Raw genomic sequence first — 22,815 nt, forward strand, 5'->3', positions numbered from 1 at the left:
GTTCGAGAGGGTAAGCATATGTGGTTATTTGAGTTGCCTTTAAATTAAAGAAAAATTTAATTTGAAGCTCAAATGTCATGCTTAATAAATACTGTCATTATCTTGCAGAGCAAGCTACTGCTTGGGATGCTGCTCTCAGCACTCCTGGGAGCAAAGGCAAAGTGTGCGCGTGCCCTTGTGCCTCCAGGCCCCAGTGCTGGCATGTCCTGGGGGTTCTGCCCTATTATTTATAGAAGCAACAGGCCTCTTCATGGGCTACAAGAACTCAGGCCACTGCCCCAAGGAGCTTACAGTCTGTAATCTGCTACATACAACATAAGTGGAGGTGGAGTAAACCAGGGAAGAATCTGCACACATTCCAGCTACACATGCTCAGGCTACTCTTCAAGCAGGGGCTCAAGGGGTGTGCCTCACAGTGTTCTGGAATATAAGGAGGGCTTTGGGAGTCAGGATGGAGGGTTGGGCTGGATCTGGGAGTGGACAGGAAGTCGGTGTGAGGACTGAAGAAGGACAGTCACATGGCCAGAAGGGTACAGAGGTGGACAGTGTGAGTGGCAGAGTGCTGGACAGGGACGTGGGGACCAAGGCGTGCCTGCAAAAGACTAAAGAGGAGGAAGTGAGAGGAAAGACTGGGCAACGTCTAGAGCCGTGGGGGCAGCGGCCCTCATCACTGGGGCACGGAGAGTTCCTGGAGCCTGGGCAGGTCCTTGTGGCGCAGTGGCGGGGTGTGGCCAAGGGGGTGGAGGAGAGGAGGAATGAGAATGAACAGCATCCACCAGTTCTTCTGTCCTCTTCCAGAAGGGTTCAGCTGCAGGAGAGCATTGAATTTACGGAAAGTACTGAACGAAGGAGAGGCTGAGAACTAGACGTTTGCAAGTTGGAGCAAATGAGTTGAAGGTCGCAACTGCAGAGCTGGAGGAGTGAGCAGGAAAAGGCACAACGCCTCCACATCAGCAGATGGAAAGAACAAGAGGAGTAGCGTAGGGAGAGGCGGGCGGTGATCCGTGTGGAAGGAGATGCAGTCATGGTTAGAGAGACCCTATTCCACAGTCGAGAGGTCTGGGATAGGCAGCGTTAGAACAGTGTGCGGGAGGGATTTATTTACAAGGCGGAGAGCGAAAGGGTGAGCTTAGAAGGAGAGGGAAAGCAGTGGGATTGGAGGGGGTTGTGTTGGGGGGGTTGTCAGTGAGGAAATAGAAAGGTTGAGAGTGGGGCGGTGAGGAGGGACTACAGCACAAAGAGGCAAAGGATTTGGGAGGTGGGAGGGCAGTGGGATGGGGGGGTGAGCTGGGACAAAACTTGATAAAAAGGCAACCAATGTGACCATCCAGGGAAGGCGTTTGGGAGGGAGGCCTCCAAAAGGGAGGACAGCAGCGCTGCCAGTCTGGGCTGGGGTGGGGAGTTGGGGTTGCAGAGAAGGATTGGGAGCAGAGCAGACCACGGAAGGCTTTCGGAGCAGCGGAGCAGCAGTTCCAGAGCGAGCAGGGGAAAGAGGGCAGAAGGGGGCGGGATTCCAGGAGCAAGGGCGGGCGGGTACCCTTGGGCGGAACGAGTGGGTGGATTCAGAAGGGATAGGAAAGGGGACAAAATACAAAATCCAGGGGAAAGCACACTGTCACACAGCAGTCTATCACATAAAACAATAAAAGTTGAGGTAACTCAGCTAAGCACACTTCACCTAAGTTGTAGAAGGTTCCTCAGAGCATATGCAGAGTTCCTTGTAGTACCAAGACAGTGGAGGAGTCCTTAGCCCCTGGCCCACTGGTCTTCCAGTCTCCAGATGTTCCAAAGTGGGGACAAAGAAAAGTCCAGAAGCTCCCAGGTATTTCTGGGCAATGGAGTCTGACCTAATCCGTTCTCCTTGGTGAGATTGACTAGCAAGTCGAACCAGTCCCAAGCAACACTCCATCTCTGATGTCAGAGACTTATTTCCACCCATCAGAGAATTATTACAGGATGGTCCCGCCATTTTAATGGTTCTGTACTAACATGACAAAAAGGGGATCCGGCTCACACCGATTGCCCTTTGTCAAAAAGGGATTTAGTTGGCCAGGTAGCCTTAATGTGGAATCCTATATAATTCCATTAGCATCTTTCTGATGACGCACTTTTATCCTGGTGCGCCTGAGCGGGCGCACCAGGATAAAAGGGCGCTGTAGAATGCCGCCTCTGGTGGCAGACAGTCAGGTGAGTCTGCCCAGCCTCCTGCCACGGGGCGATGTAGCCCAGCTGGAGGAGGAGGAGGGCAGTGCAGGAAGAGCCCCGTGCCTGCAGGTGGAGCCTGGGTGATGGGGCGTAACTGAAGTGCCCGCCTGGGAGCCCCGCTGGAGCCGTGCTGCTCTTGGTGGGGACGAGCCGGGGGCAAAGCGCCCCCCCCTGCCCTCAGAGCCCCGCCGGAGCTGCGCCGCTCTCGGCGGGGACGGGGCGGAGGTAAAGCGCCTGCTGCCCTCTGAGCCCTGCTGGAGCAGGGCCCCGCCGCTCTCGGTGGAGCTTGGGTTCCAGGAACCCAGCTCCAGTGGGGTTCACAGGGCTACAGGCACGTTGCCCCCTTGCATGTCAGCCGTCCCCAGACCCCCCTTGCCCCTCCACCTGCCAGTCCTCCCCAGATCCCTCCTGCCTCTCAGTCCCTCAGACCCCCCCCCTTGCCCCTCTACCTGCCAGTCCTCCCCAGACCCCTCCTGCCTCTCAGTCCCTCAGACCCCCCCTTGCCCCTCCCCAGACCCCTCCTGCCTCTCAGTCCCTCAGACCCCCCCTTGCCCCTCCCCAGACCCCTCCTGCCTCTCAGCCCTCCCCAGACCCCTCCTGCCTCTCAGCCCTCCCCAGACCCCCCCTTGCCTCTCCACCTGCCAGCCCTCCCCAGACCGCCCCCCCCCCCCACGCCAGCCCTCCCCAGCCCCAGCTTTCTAGAGCCCGTTGTATTAATTTGCACAACAGGCTTCGTTTCTCGTTGAGTATAAAGCGTTATGCTCGTGCACGCTCCAGGGGTCCAGGAGTCCCGAGGCTGTGTGTGGCACGCTTGCGCCCTGCGGAGTCTTAGGGTCTTGTCACAGCCTTATATGTGGGACTGCCTTTCAGGGGGGCTGCTTGGAAACTTCAGCTAGTCTAAAATAAGAAAGCTGAAGTGCCTGGGATGTCCCAGTTGGGACAGGCCTTGAGAATTCCTCCTCTAGGACTCCTGGCCTTTCTGGGCCCAGTCTAGAGTGCTGGCTTTGGCCTTTAAGGCCCTGGGCACACGGAGGGTTACCTCCCTTGCAGACTTGTCCATCAGTTAAAACTGCCTAGTAAAGACGTTCTCTGGATGCCCGCTGCCTTCAGACGTGAAGGGCAGGTGGTGTGCTTCTGGCTTCTCGCGTGGTGTCTTAGCAGTTAGATCCCAGGTGAAGACCACCTTTAAGGTGGAGCTCGGGATGGATTGGTCGTGTTGCTGTTTTGTGCTACTCATGTGATTAATCTTAGTGCTGTCGGACTTTCTGGATAGATTTGTCAGCTTTCTTGGAAGTACTCTGAACTAAGTGGCAGGGAAAGAATACTTTAAATAAAGCGTTTGGGTGAAATGGTGACATTAACTTCATGTTGTATTACTAGCAGTTGCTAACCGGAGTGTATTTAAGCTTCTTGGGAATGAATCAGGAGATGAAATTCAGGTGGGCTTTACTCCGCAAAAGCCTTTGTCTCAGTTGAACTGTTAGCCTCGACTGTACTTTGTGGCACCCAAAAGACTATGTGAAAATGGGTTTTGTAGATCCAGACCATGAATGCATGTTTCTGGAGCCAGCTGGAGTGCAACTAGGTCTCACAGAAAATTGTGGGCTGCCACTGAGCTGCTGTGTTTATTTCTTCTCTTTATAGTTTGTGTATTGCCAAGTGTGTTGTGAACCCTTCCACAAATTCTGCTTAGAGGAGAGTGAGCGCCCTCTGGAGGACCAGTTGGAGAACTGGTGCTGCCGACGCTGCAAATTCTGCCACGTGTGTGGGAGGCAGCATCAGGCCACCAAGGTAGTGTGCATCCCAGGTGTCCCTTCTGTGTGCGGGACAGTCTCCTCTGGTCCTTGGGAACACAGGAGGGGGGTTGGGTGGCATCCCTTGGTTAGGTTCTGCCCCCCAGTGTCCCTGGAAGGCACAGCAGCTTGGTTTTGCAGGACTTCTCTCAGCTCCAGTGTGAAATAAAGGGTCTGCCTATGGGACAGCAGAAAAGTCTGGATTGATGTCGACATGACTGCTGTGCTCTGCTGTTCTGTAGCAGTTGCTGGAGTGTAACAAGTGCCGAAACAGCTTCCACCCAGAGTGCCTGGGACCGAACTACCCGACAAAGCCCACCAAGAAGAAGAAGGTTTGGGTGAGTTCTGCCGTTGCGGCACATGGACGTTGGTGCCGTCCACTCTGCAGCTTTGTCGCTTGGAAGGAAGCTGCCCCAGAGCTTAGACAGAATATGAAAGCACCCCTCCTTGCCGGCCAGGGTCTCATCCTGTGGCAGGCCTTTCCCGCCAACTGCCCCGAAGCGGAGGCCTCTCTTCTGTTTGACAGGAGGAGGTCCTCGGGCCTCGTGCTCCCACACTAGAGCCCTTTGCAAAGGAGCCCAACTGGGAGGGCCTCCACGTAGGTCCCCGCTGCAGTCAGTACAGCCGAGGCAGAGGAGGGCAGGCAGAGCTGCTTCCGAGCAGGATCTCGGGGGTGTGTTTACGCAGCAGGAAATCCCACGGCTTATAAAAATATGCTTAGAATTGATTACCCTCAATTGCACCTTCAACTTTTGTTACCATAGTCACATGGTTGATTACTAACAGGAATGCAGAGAAAGCGATCTGCTTTATCGTGCCTGAGTGGTTGAAAGCAGGGAGGAGGGACTGCCCGTTGCTGCCTCCTGGCTGCCGTGTCCAGGGCAGTCCTTGTTCCTCTTGGAATTGGAAAGCTGCAGTGGTAGTGGTTTGCAGTGGTAGCTTAGCCCCCAGATGGAGGCGCGTCACCTGACATGCTGCCTGCCGCCTGCCTTGTGCAAGCCCTCCTCTTGCCTCCAGGGCTCTTTGCTGATTCACCCCAAACAGGCCAGGATGGCAGCTTTGTTCAAAGGCTGCATCTGAAAAAAGGCAGGGGAGTCAAGGGGAACGTGACGGGTCGGCAGCACCGTCCCTTTGATTGTCTGCAATAGCGGAGTGAAAGGATGAGGCCTGTCTGCGGAAAGCATCCAGTAGGGAAGCTTCCGTGAATGAAAGCCGGGAGCCCAAGAGCCATGCAGCCCCTCGAGCCAAAGGCCTTCTTGTCTTTCCAGATCTGCACCAAATGCGTTCGATGCAAGAGCTGCGGGGCAACAACTCCAGGCAAAGGGTGGGATGCCCAGTGGTCTCACGACTTCTCTCTGTGTCATGATTGTGCCAAGCTCTTCGCAAAAGGTACCGGAAAGCTGGGAGCTTGCTTGGCAGGGGGGCCACCCACAAGGCGCCTGCAGTCTGCACTGTAAACGTGGCCGTTCCAGCTATAGATGGAGGCCACACTTGGTGCCGGGGGCAGGAAGCTCAGCTGCCTTGAGGGTGAGAGAGAAGGTGAACCGTGTGGCCATGCTTGTCTGTCCAGAGGAGTGGGCAGGCAGTCGGGTCACGACCCAGGTGTGTTGACAGCTGCACTTCCTCCCAGGGAACTTCTGCCCGCTTTGCGACAAGTGCTATGACGATGATGACTATGAGAGCAAGATGATGCAGTGTGGGAAATGTGACCACTGGGTCCACTCCAAGTGTGAAAACCTCTCAGGTGAGGCTTTCCTTGCAAAGAGCAGCGCATAGAAGGAGCTGGCTGCCTTCTGCCCATCTGTCCGCTCTCCTTCCAGGGAGTTTAGGATTAAAGTACACAGTTTTGTCCTCACAACGGCTCTGTGAGGTAGACTGTGCCAGGGGAGGGTGACTGGGTCAAAGCTACTCAGGAAGCTTTATGGCTTGGACAAGGATTTGAGCCCACACCACCCCCCAGCCCTGTCCAACCCCCTCATGCCACTTCTCGACATTCATTCCCCACACTAACGTGTGCTTGAGTGGCTATGGCATGGTGGTTCAGTGGTCGGGCTGGGCATCAGAACTCTGCTGGTTTGAATCCTGGTACTGCCATGAGCTCAGTCGGTGGCCTGGAGTAATCCCTGCTTTCAGCCCAGCCCCCCAGCTATATTGCGGGGATAATAGTAACACTGGCTTTGTTCTCCATTCTGAGTGGGGCACGGATCTGTTTAGAAGAGCAGTATCTGAGTGCCGTCGTTGTTGTTGCTGAGGAGTGGGCCGTGGCTTTTCTCCTCCTGCCTTGTTCATGTGTCCGGGCAGAACAGGTGAGAAGCTGCCTTGGGTGCTGAAAAGAGGGTCACCTGCAAAGGTGTCTGGCCCCAGAGCCTCAGCAGGATGGGCGGTGGGCAGACAGACTCACACGCACGCAGTTTGGGGGGGGGGGATAATGCTGAAGAATTCTCTGGCCCTCAGAAGAGGAAAGCGGTCAAGCTGAAGCCACCGGCTCTTACTCTCAGCCCCCAAGGTGTGCCTCCCACCTGGACATTGTGCATGGTCTGGCCCAGCTCTGCCTGCCCCCGGCATCCCTAATGTTTGTCCGCTCTCCTTCAGATGAGATGTATGAGATCCTCTCCAGTCTTCCAGAGAGCGTAGCTTACACATGCATCAGTTGCACAGAGCAGCACCCTGCTGAGTGGCGCCTGGCGCTGGAGAATGAGCTGCAGCTTTCTTTGAAGCAGGTTGTGACCGCCCTGCTCAGTTCCCGGACAACCAGCCACTTGCTGCGCTACAGACAGGTAGGCCTCCTTCTCCTGATAGGTCGAGCTGCCAAGAGCTTAAGGTGTTGATTTGTTCAAATGCTGGCTAGGAAGAAAGGTGCACTTGGCCAGCAGAGGCTCCGTGGTGTGCCCCCCAGTTGCAGTGAGGGGACGGGGAGGGCCATGCTAGCGTTTGGGGTGGGTGGGAAGGAATCGGCTCCCTGGCCCTGTGTGCGTTGATAGGGATCCATTCAGTGGAGGGTGAGCCCTGGTGGCGTCTGTCCCAGGCTTTTCCCAGCAGGTGAGCAGCGGTCCTTTCAACAGATGCTGGCAGTGTGGGTGTGTTCAGCTTGTTGGCTCTTTCCCCCAGCACTCTTTTTCTGAGTCCTCCAGGGTGTGTTTCCACGGATGGAAAGATTTCTGCCCACAGAGCACGGCTTCTAATTTCTCCCCTCTCACTGGAGCCCCCAAAGCTTTCCAAAATGCTGTTCCTGGGATAGAAGCAGGGAGGGGGCATTGGGGGCAGTAGCAGGAGGTGGGGGAAATGAGATAGTTACTCTTCACGGGCAGAAATCATTCTATCCTCAGGAAGTGGAGCCAAGCCCTCGGCCTTAGAAACTTAGAGCTGGAAGGGACCCCAAGGTTCATCTAGTCCAGCCCCCTGTACAATGCAGGAAATTCACAGTTAACCTCTCCCCCCCCCCCACAATTCCCTGTCACCCCTCCTCTGTGCTCAGAGGAAATAAAAAAACTTCCACCGTCCCCAGCCAGTCTAGCCTGGAAATTCCTTCCTGACCCCAGAGGGGCCAGCAGGAAGGGCCTCAAGAGCCTCGCAGCAGTTCATCGCAGAACGTCCCTGTGGCTCCCCTCTTCCCCTTTCCCTCCCTGGGCAGTGCACACCTGCCATTTGGGACTTCTTTCCCGGATTTAGGTGGCATTTGGTCCTCCTAGCCATTGCTGCGTAAGCCCCTGTAGCTCATATTGGCATGTCTCATCCCCAAGCTTTGCAAGAGTGCTTGGGGCAGCTAGCTGGAAGCTGGCGTTTTCCTTAAAGAAGCTCATCTCTCTCTGTGTGTTCCTTTCCCCCATCCTAGTCAGTTTATCTGCCGAGGGAGGGGGGAGCCGAGACAGCCCCCTCCTTTAGCTCTGCTGAGTCGTGTGATGCTTGTTCATCATCTAGCAGCCTGCCTGGCTTAGTGCCAGAGTCAGAAAACGTTCTGACCATTTTCTCGTCTCCAGGCAGCCAAGCCGCCTGACCTAAATCCTGAGACCGAGGAGAGCATTCCGTCCCGGACCTCTCCAGAAGGGCCGGACCCTCCTGTACTGACAGAGGTCAGCAAGCAGGAGGAAGCGCAGCCGCTGGACCTGGAAGGAGTGAAGAGGAAGATGGACCAAGGAGGCTATGCTTCTGTGGTACGTTGCGCTTCAGGCACCGGCCGTCGACTCCCTCGCGTAAGGAAAGGAGGGATGTGTGATTCAAAACATGAAAAAAAGCTGTGCATTTGATGGACGGCATTGAAATGATACGGCAGTGCTGTCTCTTTGCCACGATTGCCTCATTTGCACCTTGAAGGTGCTTGGACTCGAGGCAGTCCGCTGTTCGCCACCGGCCTGCTCCTCTTCTGGAGTACAGGGGAGGGAATGAAAGGGGGCTCACTGAGCAGGGGTTGGCCCTCTTTTCCTCGAAGGGAGGGCTCTCGTCGATGTCTTGTGTAGCCAGGTGAGCCCCGTGTGTGTCTTTTAGCTGGAGCTGAGTGATGATATTGTGAAGATCATTCAAGCAGCCATCAATGCCGACGGAGGGCAGCCGGAACTGAAGAAGGCCAATAGCGTGGTGAAGTCCTTCTTTGTCCGGGTAAGGCCTGTTTGCAGTGCTGCTGCATCTTAAAGGATTCCGAAGGGGCTCATGTCTCTGTTTAAACTGTTGGTTGGCTGTCTGCAGCACATTCGTATCTTCGCTTGGCACATTTTAAGCCCATAATAAATAGTTCCTGGTTGTGAATTTGAAGAAGGTTCTTGAAATGTTTAGTGCCTCTCGGAAAACATATATAAGAAAACCTTTCTCTTTTCTCTTTAGCAAATGGAACGGGTATTTCCATGGTTCAGTGTCAAGAAATCAAGATTTTGGGAACCTAATAAAGTCACAACCAAGTAAGTAAGTGCTGTGTGGTTGATCTGCTGCTTCTTTAAGCCAAAGGTGGGGCCAGAGCTGTGACATGTCGGGAATAAAATAGGAGTTCAGTTTCTAGGTGGGCTGTTCTGTTCCGCAGAGCAATTGCCTGCGAGGGCGGGGGTCAGCCTTCTTCACATGCTTGTTGCAGTGGGAGGCTGGGGGGCTGCTGGGCCCATCCATTGGCGGTAGGTTGGGGGAGGCGCCCTAAGAAGGGGCTCCTGTGGCCACTAAGTGCAGCCCTGCCTGATGCTGGGCCCTGTCTCTTGTTGCCTTTTCAGTAGTGGAATGCTGCCAAATGCGGTCCTGCCCCCCTCCCTCGACCATAACTATGCTCAGTGGCAGGAACGTGAAGAAAACAGTTGTGCTCAGCAGCCCCCTCTGATGAAGAAAATAATTCCCGCTCCCAAACCCAAAGGGCCTGGAGAACCAGACTCCCCGACGCCGCCAGTTCCCCAGACGGCACCCCTGTCCAGTGAGCAACAGAGCGTTGTCGTGTCCTGGGGGGCAGCTGTGCAGAGGAACTGCCGTTGAGGCGGGGGGGGGGGGGCGCCAGACCCTGGCCCAGGCCTCGTCCTGCTCTAGGCCAGCCGAGCATTTGTGGGCGAGGGGTTCGGGGCAGCCACTGGAAGGCTGATCCAGAGCCAGGCTTGTTTCTCCTCAAGCCAGTTGGAGACTCTGGGCCTTGGCGGCCTCATTCATTTTCCCAGTGTTTCTGCTCAGTGCCGTTTGTCAGAAATGAGCAACCCTCTCTTTCTGCTCTGAGGTTCTGATAGCAGCAGAGAGGACAGCCCTGACCTGCCCCCGCCTCCAGATGTGGAAGACAACCGGCAGTGTGCCCTTTGCTTGAAATATGGCGACGACGGGGCAAATGTAAGTGGCTTAGGCAGGTTACCGGCTGTTGCAGGCAGTAAGAGACCTTTTGCCCCTTTTTGGTTCTGGTCAGTGTTAACGTGCCGCCCGGCTCTTCCAGGCCCTCTGAGCAGCTGAGCTTGCTGTTCCTCTCCCATCTGCATGCCTCCTTTTTGCTCCGTCCTTTGGAGTCGGTCCCTGGGCTTTTGTCACGCGATGGTATTCTGAGTGCCTCTGGTGGCCTTGGCTACTTTCTGCAGGATGCTGGCCGTCTTCTGTACATCGGCCAGAACGAGTGGACGCACGTGAACTGTGCCCTGTGGTCAGCTGAGGTGTTTGAAGATGATGATGGCTCTCTGAAGAACGTGCATGTGGCAGTGATCCGAGGGAAGCAGCTGGTGGGTAGGAGCCGATGGGACCAGAGTTTTCCTGGGAAGTAGAATGTAGGCTTTGAAGATCAATCACATTGTTCTAAGCAAGAAACTCTTCTCTTGTGCTGTTACAAGAGAGAGAAGAGTTTTGGAAAACCTGCTTTGTGTCTTGACTAAGAGCAAGTTTGTACTTTGCTTTCATGACATGGTTTGCAGAAGGGCAGAGGGTTTTGTACCACATGATTTGCAGCAGTTGTTGTAATGGAGTGCACACTTCTCTGCTAGTAACAAAACAACAAATCCTGCCTCAAGCAGCACTTGAATTGCAAAGCAGCTGTCGCACAAAACACTTGCAAATTATTCCTCTTACTCTCTGATGTGAATAGTCTGGGAAACTTCTGAGTTGATCGCCTTAACAGATTTCATCAAGGCCCACAATGAGTCCCATTTAGTAACTGCTTTGGGACAGGAAGGCTTGTGGGGTTAGCCAGATGCTGAGCTTGAGGGGTGGTCAAATGCCTGCTTTGCAGTCCCCTAGCAGTCAGCTGTGTTGTTTTATACGACTGCTGCGTATGCCAAAGGGGGGCGGGGTGGGGGGAGAGTGCTGCTTTTGATCATCTGTTTTATACATTGTTACGTGATCCTACAAAATGAACCAATAAATTATTTTGTAACCCCCCCCCCCCCGTCCCCCAATCCTGATCGTGCAGAGGTGTGAGTTCTGCCTGAAGTCTGGGGCCACGGTGGGCTGCTGCCTGGCCTCCTGCACGAGCAACTACCACTTCATGTGCTCTCGGGCCAAAAACTGTGTCTTCCTGGAGGACAAGAAAGTGTACTGCCAGCGCCATCGAGATCTGATCCAAGGAGAGGTGAGTGCTCCCTCGCCTCTCCCGATGTGCTCCCTCCTCCTGCACTCCTCTGGCTGTGTTCATGTGGGGTTCCGTCTCTTTGTCCTTGTTGTAGGTGGTACCGGAGAATGGTTTTGAGGTCTTGAGGAGAGTCTTCGTGGATTTTGAAGGGATTAGTTTGAGGCGAAAATTTCTCAGTGGCCTGGAACCAGAGAATATCCATATGATGATTGGTAAGAACTTGGCCTCCAGCACTGGACATGTGGCCAGTGGAATTTGGTCACTAATGTCGCTCTTCTTCACAGAACATTTCCTGTTCAATTTCCGTGCAGGGTCCATGACTATCGACTGCCTTGGAATTCTGAATGACCTTTCTGATTGTGAAGACAAACTGTTCCCAATTGGCTACCAGTACGTACAAACTGACTGGGAAATAGGCAGCCTTTTGTCCTGGAAGATGCTCTGGGGGACTCATTCAGTTGTATGGGAAATCCTTTCCCCCTTTCTCCAGTTTTGGAGGAGTTGCAGACTGAAATCAGGCGTATGTGGGCAGGCACAGCTGTGTCCCAGAACCGTTATCTGTATGGCGTATTTTCCAGGTGTTCTCGAGTGTACTGGAGCACAACAGATGCTAGGAAGCGCTGTGTGTACACATGCAAGATTGTGGAGTGCCGCCCTCCCATCTCAGAGCCAGATATCAATAGCACTGTAGACCACGATGACAACAGAACCATCGCTCATAGCCCGATGCCGTCTCCTGGTGAGCTCTTTCAGGCATGACGTGGTCGTCACCCCTGTGCCAAGTCTGCAGCTGCATATATGGCTGGTTTGTGTTCCCGTCCTCTTCCGTGAACAGCCTTCCGTGGTGCGTGCCAGACCAAGTGCTGAGGATTTTCTGTGCAGGGGCCCACAGTATCAAGCTGGCCTGCTGAAGAAGGGTGTCCACGGAAGAGGACTTCTTGGTGGTAAATACAGGATCCTTCCCAGGGCTTAGATCCAGAGGAGTTAGCCGTGTTAGTCTGTAGTAGCAAAATAGTAAAGAGTCCAGTAGCACCTTTAAGACTAACCAACTTTACTGTAGCATAAGCTTTTGAGAAACACAGCTCTCTTTGTCAGATGTGTCTGATGATGCATCTGATGAAGAGAGCTGTGGTTCTCGAAAGCTTATGCTACAGTAAAGTTGGTTAGTCTTAAAGGTGCTACTGGACTCTTTACTACTTCCCTGGGCTATAGAATATGTTTTAGTTGGAGACTGAAATATTCTATCCCATTTTTGTCAGAAAATTTCAGAGCTGGATACAAAGTGAAATTACTGAAAAACATTTACAATTTGACTGATTGATTGATTGAACCTGCATTCCGCCTTCCTCACGAATTGTTTCCAAAGCAATTTAAACCAGATAAAAACTTCTTGATCCACAACAAGAAAGTGGCAAGAACTGGGGCACACAGGCAGCCAAAGGCGAAGGCGGACAGGATCAGGGATCCACCTCAGTCTCCTTGGCTGAGTTTTTCACGGACCCCCAGAAGGCCAGCGGGGACTGAGCCAAGCGCCCTGCCTGCGGGGAAGACCCCCCGAGTTCTGGGCAGGCCCCTGACAAAGCTCCGCTCCTCCGAGAGCCAGCCTTGCTTCTCCGTGATGTCCTTCATACTTCAGGATGTCTCCTGGCTGCGGTGCCAGAAATTACACGGAAAGGATATTTTTACAATAGTACCTTTCAGGCACCTCCCACCCCTTGACACTCGGCGTCCTTTGCCTTGAATTGTGCTCAGTTTGGCCTTGAAGCCAGCGTGCCACGAGCATCCCCTTCTTCTTTCAGGTGACTCTGCTGTGGCTGGGGCGTACTGACTTCTCATTTTTCTTCTGCAATAGAAATCCTAGCAAAAGAAGCCCATGCAGCCTCTGCAGCTGCCAGCCCTCCATCTTCAGACCTTTCTACACGTTTGCAGAACTACAAGGCTCTGCGGATCAGAAGACCGAGTTTTGCCCCTGTCCAGCGGTCCCCTGGCTCAAGGCCGTTGCCCTCTGCAGGTGCTTTGGTTTCTGTTTTCCCAGGTCTGGGGTGTTTCTCCCAGGTTGTTCCTTAGTTCCGAGCATCCTGAAGTCCACTCCGGCTAGTGCAGAAGCATCTGGGCTGCGTGTCGGGGCTGATTGCAAGGTGTGATGACTGGAGAGTCCGGGCCCAACAGACGTGCTGCTGCATCCTTTAAAGGAACCCGCTGTGATGGGGCTGCCCCTCAGCAGTCAGCTAAAAGCAGCAGCAGGTCCTTCAGAAATTCAGGTTGCGTTCTTAGCACTTAGCTTTTTGACAGCTTTGAAGTGGTGAAATGGATGCGGCATGTGTGACCTCCCTTTTGGAATATAGTGGGTTCCGTTTTTTGAAAGAGGAACGAGGCTTGGAGGGATATGCCGTTTGCAGGTCCAGGCTGACTTCTGGTTTACAGTTCTGAAGTCAGGGACTTTGAATAGGTGACAGCCGGTGACAAGTCAGTCCCCTAAAACAGGAGGCCTCAGTTCTTACGGACTGCTGTCACCCCAGTAGGCACACGACTATCACCAGGGAGACACCCAACTCCAAAGTGTTAATAATTTATTTTACTTTATTTTACTCAGTTTATACCCTAACCCTTCCTGCAAGTGGGTTTAAGGCGGCTTACAACAAGAATGCACAATTAAAAACATCATAACAGCATAAAACCCAGTTTAACATCTAATGATACAAAGTAAACCGTTTATTGGAAGGCATTATGATGCATATGAAAAGGCATGAATACAAAACCATCAGAACGATGTGAATGGCTGCAGTAGATAATATGGAATACCTAAACAGGCAGTGCAGAAGCACGAGCGAATCAAACATGAGCCCACGGTATAGTTCTAAACGAGGACACACTTGGTAGTAGAGAGGAGAACCATAAGCCACGAAACATTGTAAACACACTTACTTATTTATTTACCTTAGACTTTTGTTCTGCCCTCCTCACAAGCAGGCTCAGGGAGGATTACTTCAGGTTAAGACATCATAATTTATAGATCATAAAAACAGTAAAACATTTTTAAAACTTCCAAAATTTCAAAAACAGCACATCATACAAGATGGTATACTAGCTAGATGGCAGCAGTCAACATGTGCAAATTAAAAAAGCCCGATGGTGGATGACTCTAGCCTAGCCTCAACCATATGCCTGGTGGAACATCTCTGTCTTACAGGCCCGGCGGAAAGATAGTAAATCCTGCCAACTTGAAACAAAAGGTTGCAAACATGAGAGCAAGCATAATGCATGTTCCCTAGCCTCAGTGTTAACCCATTAATTGCCACCCTAGCACCCTCCTGCTCTTCTAGTTACAGCTCAGAAGGTTGATGCCGTTTCATAGCTGCTTCTCCAAAGGTCCAGGAAGGCTGGAGGGGCAAGACGTCCGAGGTGTGGGCCTCTCAGCCATCAAATGCTTGGGAATTGGAAGGAGGGGCGAGCAAAGCACAGCGGTTGGGGCCTGGATCTATCTGCAAGGCAGGCCTGTCCAGATTGTGGAGGGGGGGAGTTCCTGTGAAGGCAAAGGGGCAGCCTTGAGATGGTTGAGCAGCCGGTTTGCATACAGAAGGCCTCAGGTCCAGGCGCTGGCAGCATCTCCAGTTACCAACAGTCCTTTTTTCACAACTGACTTCACCAGCAGATGGCTTCCCTTCTTTGGATTCACTGGAAAATCAAAGCAGAAAATCCACGGAAGGCCTTTGAAATACACCCTGTCTTGGTTGTTGAGGAAATTCTTTTATACCTCAGTGTACCAATATGAGGTTCCCCTCTTCTTTGTCTGAGTAATTGACCAAGAAGACTTCAAATCTAGTGATCTCAGAAGTAAAGTTTATTTTCTAGTAAACTTGATGTATAAATCAGATTGCAAAAGTGCATACCAGAATTTGGTAGCTTCCACTTTTATACTTTTCAGAAAGAGAAGATATAAGCAAACAATTTTGTTTATGGAACAAGAAATTATTACATGCATGCGTAAGCAGTCAAGTGAATATATAAACAGATAAGAGTTACATGATGTTCAAATATGATGAATTGACAGGTTAAGTACATATATGCTTTGGGTCAAATACTGTAAACAAAATCTTAAGACTCCAGTGACATCTAGACCTGTTTGAGAGAGGATAAACCCAAGGCTGAGAGAGAAGGGCAGTAAGGGGGGGAACCTCTGAGCCCTTATTCACTCGGGGATTAATATGCTTGCTGAGTTCAGTTTGGCCTTTATCTTGGACTGACCAAACACAGGGAGAACACAGTAAAATGAAACGAGAAAGTGTGTGTGAGCGCATGTCGATTTGAGACACTGTAGTCACCCCAGAGCGTAGCAGAGACCTGAAGAGCAGGGTGCCCCAAAATGCCCTAACATTGGTTTATTAAGTGATCGAATACAGATTATTTTAAACACTCAAATTCTCTCTGATGTGGCTGTGTCAATATTCCCTGATCCAAGTATGCCAAATTTGGAAGACCAAGTTATTGATTATCCTTCTTTTATATTTAACTGTTTTATCCATGTTCTGTATAATGTGATGTTGTTATCCATCAATGTTGTCAATAAATAAATGATTTAAAAAAAAATATTAGGTAATAGCTGATAAGAGAGCCCTCTTCTGCCTGAGACGCGGGAGAACCATTGGCAGTCAGAACGGACCATACTGGCCCTAGTAGACCCAACTCTGTAGAAGGTTCGCGCAGGGAGGGGTTGTGGCTCAGTGGGGGGAGGCCTGCTTGCCTGCCTCAGTCCCCAGCCGCCTCTCGGGCACCAGGGGGTGAGGAGGCCTTTCTCTGCCTGAGACCCTGGAGAGCCGCCGCCAGTCGGCCTGTCCTGGATAGACGGGGGCGGTGGGGAGGCTTGTCTGGCTCAGCTGCTTTGTGTGTTTTCATCTCTGTTCATGTTTTCTGTGTGGCAATATTGACCACTTTGCCTGAGGAAAGGGCCGGAAGAGATACAAGGACAGTTCAGCTGTGGGAGTGTCGTCCCTCCCTTGGGTGGGTCCTAATGAGTTCTGCGTATTGGTGCTCAGAGGATGACCTTCCTGGTGCCCCCCCCCACCAGTACCCTCCGTAACTCTCCTCCTTCTTCTCCCCTCCCCCCCCCCTCTTTTTCTCCAGGGAGTCCCACCCCCGTGACTCACGAGATCGTGACTGTGGGAGACCCGTTGCTGTCATCTGGACTTCGAAGCATTGGCTCCAGGAGGCACGGAGGGTCTCCTCTGTTCCCTCAGCAGTTCCGATCATGGATGCTGTCCGCCAGCAGAGTGCAGGCCACTCACTCCAGGCCCAGCCTGCCTCCAGGACCCAGCACGGGCCCCTCCCAAGGGCACGATTGGAGCGTGCAGCCGGCAGGACAGGCAGGGGGCCCAGCAGCCTCCCGGGTTGCTCTTCAGAGCAGCTCTGTTCCCCCCACTGCTCAGACGTTGCCAGTTCACAGTGGGAGCAAAGGCCCTTCCCTGGGGGGATCACTGTCCTTGGCAGCAGTGCCCCCGGGAGGGACCAGCCCTGCAAGCGCAGAGAAAGCCAAGCTTTTGAGTTCCAAAGACACCAGTGCTGCTTCGCCTGGACATTGCAAAGCAAGCGCTCAGGGGGCAGGCCCGGCTGGCCTAGAGCCAAGCTCCAGCAGAGCAGCAGGGCAGCTTCCAGAGCCCCCGCCTGGGTGGTTTTCCTCCAGAGGCTCCGTGGCTTTTCCACCAATACATCCGAGAGTCCCAAAGAAGGAGCAGGACCAGCAGATGGACCCAGACCAGGCCTGCGCTTCAGAGGATGCCGAGGGGAAGGCTTCTGGCGGGAGTAACAAGCCACCTCTGGCCAGGGAGCCCTTTCCCTCTGGGAGCAGCAGAGAGAGGAGACAGAAAGGGAAAAAAGGAGCTAAAGAGAGGCATTCCAGCAAGTTTTTGACAAATTCAAATCTCCTCCCAGCTGGCAATGAAGAAAGTGCGGAGCCAGAATGTCTTGATCAAGCACCTGAGCCCTGTCACAGCGTTGCTGCCGAGAAGACTGCAGAGAGCCACTCGCTTGCTCAGAGGGCACCCAAGGCTCCTCTCCATGGTGAACTGACCCCCACTAAGGACTTGCAGGCCTCCCAGAAGCGCACAGTGAAAGTCACTCTGACTCCCCTCAAGATGGAAGGGGAGAGCCCCTCCAGAAACGTCCCGAGGGAGAGTGATGCAGGTGCTGTGTCCCAGGACTGCAGACCAGCTTCTGTGCCTCAGCCCGCTTCGAGAGCTGTCCCTGAGGCCCAGGGTGGACCCAGTGAGAGTTCCGCTCCAGAGGCCCAGAGTGATGCCTACCAGAGTCTTCCTGGCCCAGACAGCCGCTTGATACTCCAGGATGGAACGAAAGCCCAGGAAGATGGAGCCTACAAGCGGCGCTACCCCCGACGCAGTGCCCGGGCCAGATCCAACATGTTCTTTGGGCTGACTCCCCTGTACGGCGTGAGGTCTTATGGTGAAGAAGATATTCCCTTTTTCAGCAATTCGACTGGGAAAAAGCGGGGGAAGAGATCTGCTGAAGGGCAAGTAGATGGTGCAGACGATGTCAGTACATCGGATGAGGACGACCTCTATTACTATAACTTTGCCAGGACTGTGGTGTCCAGTGCAGAAGAGCACCTGGTCTCCCACAACTTATTCCCAGAAGAGGAGCCGTGTGGCCTTCCCAAAATCTCTCAGCTTGATGGTGTGGATGATGGATCAGAAAGCGACACAAGCATCACCGTGACGACAAGGAAAGTAAACCCAGTGACCAAAAGGAGTGGGAAAGAGAATGGGACAGAAAGCTTGAAACTCGACAGGAGTGAAGAAAGTGGGGGGAAAGCTCACATGGCCAAGATCTCAGCTGGCCACAAGAGTGCTGACTCGAAGATCGAGAACTGCCGGGTCAAAACTCAGAGTCAGGATTCTCTGGAAGCTCAGCTGAGCTCCCTGGAGGCGGGTCGCCGGCCTCGTGCCAGCACGCCTTCCGATAAGAACCTGTTGGATACCTTTAACACGGAGCTCCTCAAATCTGACTCTGATAACAACAATAGTGATGACTGTGGGAACATACTCCCTTCAGACATCATGGACTTTGTACTGAAAAACACCCCCTCGATGCAGGCACTGGGGGAGAGCCCAGAGTCTTCCTCCTCTGAACTCCTGACTCTGGGAGACGGGCTGGGCCTTGACAGCAATCGGGGCAAGGATATGGGCCTCTTTGAAGTGTTTTCTCAGCAGCTGCCAACAGCTGAACCGGTAGACAGTAGTGTTTCTTCATCGATATCAGCAGAAGAGCAGTTTGAACTGCCTCTAGAACTTCCTTCTGACCTGTCCGTCTTAACAACTCGAAGCCCTGCAGTGCCCAGCCAGAATCATAGCAGGCTTGCTGTGATTTCAGAATCGTCGCTCTCCTCCTCTGGGGAGAGGTCTATGTTAGCTTTGTCTGCAACAGAGTCTGCAGAAAAGCGAGTGGCGGTCGCCGAGAAGCCTGCCTCTGGGGAAGGGGAGCCAACTCTGTTAAGCCCCAGCGTGGACCCGAGCCCTGAAGGACACATGACCCCTGATCCCTTTCTTCAGGGCCACATGGAAGCAGATCATATTGCCAGTCCCCCATGCGGACAGGTGGAGCAAAGCCATGGAACCAACCAAGACTTGACTAGGAACAGTGGAACTCCTCTCCAGGTACCGGCATCTCCTACCCTTCCTCTGCAGAACCCCAAGTACGGTCCAGACTCCACAGAGAACCCACGTCCCTCTCAGATCTCTAACGCTGCTGTGCAGACTGCCTCCCACCACCTCAAGGCAGCTGCCGAAAAACTTCTTGTGGTTAACCAGAACATGCAGCCACTGTATGTCTTACAGACTCTTCCCAACGGGGTTACGCAAAAGATACAGCTGACGTCCTCAGTCAACTCTGCACAGGGTGTGATGGAGGCCAGCTCCCCTGTGCTGGGGTCCATGGGGCCTGGGCTGGCGTTGGCCGCAGGCTTGAATCCAAACTTGCCCTCATCCCAGCCTCTCTTCCCACCAGCCAGCAAAGGGCTGCTGCCTATGCCGCATCACCAGCACTTGCATTCCTTTTCCGCAGCCCCGCCGAGTGGCTTCCCTGCGGCCCTTGGCAGCTCTGCCTCAGGCCTTCTGATGGGTGTCCAGCAGCCGCCTGAGCCAGAAGCCACTCAGAGGACAGACATTGGGCCTGCAGCTCCCACACCCCCTTCTGGCCTTGTCAAGAAAAGGCCAATCGCTCGTCTGCAGTCACGAAAGACCAAGAAGCTAGCCCCTTCTGCCGCCGCCTCTTCTGACATGGTCTCAAATATGACATTAATTAACTTCCCTCCATCCCAGCTCCCCAGCCCTACAAGCCTGTTAGATCTGGGAGCAGTTGGTAACTCTGCATCCCACAGAACCCTCCCCAATATAATCAAGCGTACAAAGTCTGGGGTTATGTACTTTGAGCAGGCATCTCTGTTGAACCAGTCTGTCGGAACAGCAGCAGCTGGGGTTGGAACGCCCCCTAACGTGGCCGGAGCAGAGTCAGGCCACGTTGCAACTGGGCCAGCATCCAGCCTTAGCGCCACTCCATCTGTGCTGAACGTGGTGTCTATGCAGACTTCAGCAGTGCCTTCCACTGGCCCATCAGTCCCTGGGCATGTGCTAGGACGTGGGTCAGTGGCACTGAGTAGCCCTGGACTGCAAGGAGTCTCTGACATTGGCTCGCTCGGCAGCCTGTTAATCAAAACCACTCAACAGGGCCTGGGCCTTCCAGAGCAGCATGCAGGTGTGCCGCCATCTGGCTCGGGTATGTTTTCACAGCTTGGCACCACATCTGCAAGGACAGCAGCACCTGGTGTCTGTGTCTTGCCTTCTGCACAGACTGTGAGCATGACCGCTGACCCTGAAGGCTCTTACCAGCCTGTGACACCAGGACCTGGCAGCAAAGCTGGGACTGTCCCCTCTAAGGGGGACCTTGCTCCTTCCCAGCTCTCTCCACTCTCAAGCTTCCCCAAATTGGTCGATGTTGCAAATACTACAGCTCTAGAGCAAAGCAAACCTTCCCTCCTCGTCACCCATTCGCACTCAGTTCCAGGGAGCTCCCCACCCATTGACCAGCCAGCCCCCGGTGGCCCTTCGCCAGGATCTCTGAAAGCAAAACTCAAAGTTAAAAGGCTTCAGTCCTCAATAGACAGCAAATCACCTGGAAAGAAGCACAAAACCTCTCACCTTTGGACGAGTTCGCCTGAGAAGCACGTTCCCCACCGAGGCACCAGTGCAGCAGCCCAGGAGTTGTGCGTTGGGTAAGAGAAGAGAATCTCTGTTAGGGCCCTTTAAACAAACGGGAGGGGAAAGCTTGTCCCCCTGAGCAGTCTCTGAGTCCGAGCTCAGGTGAACTGCAGCATGAAGAAGCAAGCCCACCACCCTTCCTTCCTAACTGCCAGACGGGCCCTTGAGCCAGAAATGGGTAAAGTTCCGGAGTGCAGACAAGGGTTCTTCCTGATCTTTATTGACGTGGATCTTTATTGTTTTATTAGCAGTAGTGGGTGTACTGGGGTGGCGCCACGTGGAAAAGAGGCTGGAGGGGTGTGTGTGCTGGGTTCAAATTCACTGAGTGTCCTTCAGTGTCGACATCATGATTCCTAAGTCCATATGATTGAGCTGAAGTCAAAACAGGTTGGCTTCCCGTGTGACACCTCCGAAAGAGAGGCGGAGGCCAGCCTCTCTCCCGGTTCCCTCTGAGAGGCTGCTTGGCTGGCTGGCTGGCTGGCCGGCCGGGCGCAGGCCTGGGAGCAGCCCTGAGTCTCTCCTCCTGTCCTAGGGCTCCTGCTCTGAAGGCACACGCAGAGGAGGAGACAGACCGAGAGCGGCCTTCACCCAAAGCGGCAGGGTAAGTCAACTCATCAAACCACTCTCGGCACCTGACAGGGATTTTTATTCTTTCTTTCTTTAGAAAAGGTGTGCGCCACCTCACCAGAGAGCTACTCAAGGTGGCTCACAACTTAAAGTGATACGACAAAACCAAAGAATCCAGGCAGACAGCATGAAACCCACACGATAAGCATAAAATAGTCCTCAGAGCAGAAGCAGACCATAAAATCAGCAAAAGAAAGGTGGCACCCCTCACTGAGAAGCCTGGGTTAAAAAAATGGTTCCTAAAGGAAAGTAAGGCAGGCCTCAAGGAAGGGGAGCGTTCCACAGGTGAGGCGGCACCACTGAAAAAGGCCTGTTTCTAGATGTCACCCGCCTCAGTACTGTTGGGAGGGGCGCAGTGCTTGTGAGGCAGATCTTAACTGGCAGGCTAGACAATATGGGAGCAGGTGGCTCTTCAGGTAACCTTTAGGCCCTTCAAAGGGAAGAACCAGCGCTCTGAATTTTGCCTAGAAAGTAATGGACAGCCAACGTTGGGGTGGTATGGTCCCTGTACCTGGTCCCCAGCAGTAGCCTGGCCAGTGTAATTTCAACCAGCTGAAGTTTCCAGAAAGATTTTGAAGGCAGCCCATTACGGTAATCTAATCTGGCTGTAATCTTGAGTATGATTGCCATGGCCAGATCTCGCTTTCTGTGGTACGGCTGTTGTTGGCATACCAGCCAAATCTGATCACAGGGCCTGAGCCTGCAGCTAGATCCAGAGGGGTTAGCCGTGTTAGTCTGTAGTAGCAAAATACTAAAGAGTCCAGTAGCACCATTAAGACTAACCAACTTTACTGTAGCATAAGCTTTTGAGAACCACAGCTCTCTTCATCAGATTCAACTGCAAGATGAGCCTGCAACTGTATTCATAATAACAACTGCACTTATATACTACTCTTCTAGGCAGATTAGTGCCTCACCCAGAGCAGTGAACAAGTTAGTGTTATTATTATCCCCACAATACAACTGGGGTGCTGCTGGGGCTGAGAGGAGTGGCTGGCCCAAGGCCACCTTCTGAGCTCATGGCAGGAGCGGGGTTCGAACCAGCAGAGCGCTGATTCGCAGCCGAGCCACTTACCCACTGTGCTACCGTCGGCCAGGGTGCAGCAGCAGCACCAGGAGGAAAACGTGTGTCTACTTTTTTGCATCCTTGGGGTAAGCGGAGCTTGACACATCTCTGCCCGAGTTAGTAGGGGCTTCTGCGGCCTCACTCGGTGGGCCTGACCCGTCGTCGGGTTGCGGAGCACACACTTCCTGTTGCCAGAATGGGGTACCGTTTTTCCTTTGCTCTGAATGTGGGTAGCCACACAGTAAGTTCCAAACTGTGTTGTACAAATGCTGGCGGAGAAGCTTCCAGCTCTCCTTGTGCAGTCCTATTCTGGTGGGTCCAGAAGACTCCCTGAAGCTTGCTCTGCTCTCTTGAAACGTCACCTCCCTAGAGGCTCCTTGCCTGCCCCTCGGGCTAATCACACTCCTACAGTCTATCCATCCCTCTGCCAGTTGCTGGGGTTGGGGGGGGGGAGGCTGTGTGGAGATCAGGCACTCGGGACCCCCCATCCGCACAGCCTGCAGCCTTCACACACACACACACACCCATTTACTGCCATGTATTTGTAGTTGTGGCTTCCACAGAGGATTCAGAGACCAAAAACAAAAACGGGTGCTCATGTTCTTTCTTCCGCACTGGCCTTCTTTCCACAGGCAAACGGCATCTCTTCCAGAATCCCAGCTGGCGCAGAATGTTGCCTGCAGGCCAGAAAGTACAGGCAAGTTTCTTTTCTTGAAGACCGTTACGCCAGCACATAGGCAAGGGCTCCTTGGACAGGCATGTAAAGCTGGGCCCTGTGGAAGCAACAGCAAAATCCTCAGCTCGCTTAATGGAGCAGCGAGAGGGACTGGCTCTGTCCCCTTTTCCAAGGAGTCCAGGGTG

The 22,815-nt window shown here is 53.4% G+C and overlaps 1 protein-coding gene across 3 annotated transcripts in view; it reads left to right on the forward strand.

Annotated features, from left to right (window-relative positions):
- Nucleotides 1-22,815, forward strand: part of KMT2A (lysine methyltransferase 2A) — a 55,506-nt gene that overhangs the window by 23,770 nt on the left and 8,921 nt on the right. The window contains exons 11-29 of one of the 3 annotated variants that reach the window (XM_054998458.1): nt 3,850-3,996; nt 4,241-4,336; nt 5,267-5,387; nt 5,629-5,742; nt 6,591-6,775; nt 7,976-8,149; nt 8,481-8,591; nt 8,814-8,887; nt 9,188-9,381; nt 9,673-9,779; nt 10,019-10,156; nt 10,840-10,998; nt 11,093-11,210; nt 11,310-11,388; nt 11,577-11,737; nt 12,851-13,009; nt 16,120-20,275; nt 20,794-20,862; nt 22,587-22,651. In XM_054998458.1, the coding sequence (XP_054854433.1) occupies nt 3,850-3,996; nt 4,241-4,336; nt 5,267-5,387; nt 5,629-5,742; nt 6,591-6,775; nt 7,976-8,149; nt 8,481-8,591; nt 8,814-8,887; nt 9,188-9,381; nt 9,673-9,779; nt 10,019-10,156; nt 10,840-10,998; nt 11,093-11,210; nt 11,310-11,388; nt 11,577-11,737; nt 12,851-13,009; nt 16,120-20,275; nt 20,794-20,862; nt 22,587-22,651 (6,427 nt within the window). The remainder of the gene's footprint in view (nt 1-3,849; nt 3,997-4,240; nt 4,337-5,266; nt 5,388-5,628; nt 5,743-6,590; nt 6,776-7,975; nt 8,150-8,480; nt 8,592-8,813; nt 8,888-9,187; nt 9,382-9,672; nt 9,780-10,018; nt 10,157-10,839; nt 10,999-11,092; nt 11,211-11,309; nt 11,389-11,576; nt 11,738-12,850; nt 13,010-16,119; nt 20,276-20,793; nt 20,863-22,586; nt 22,652-22,815) is intronic. The other 2 variants (XM_054998459.1, XM_054998460.1) reach the window with 2 other exon arrangements.

Source organism: Eublepharis macularius, chromosome 14, assembly GCF_028583425.1.
Source record: "Eublepharis macularius isolate TG4126 chromosome 14, MPM_Emac_v1.0, whole genome shotgun sequence".
Classification (NCBI taxonomy): Eukaryota; Metazoa; Chordata; class Lepidosauria; order Squamata; family Eublepharidae; genus Eublepharis; species Eublepharis macularius.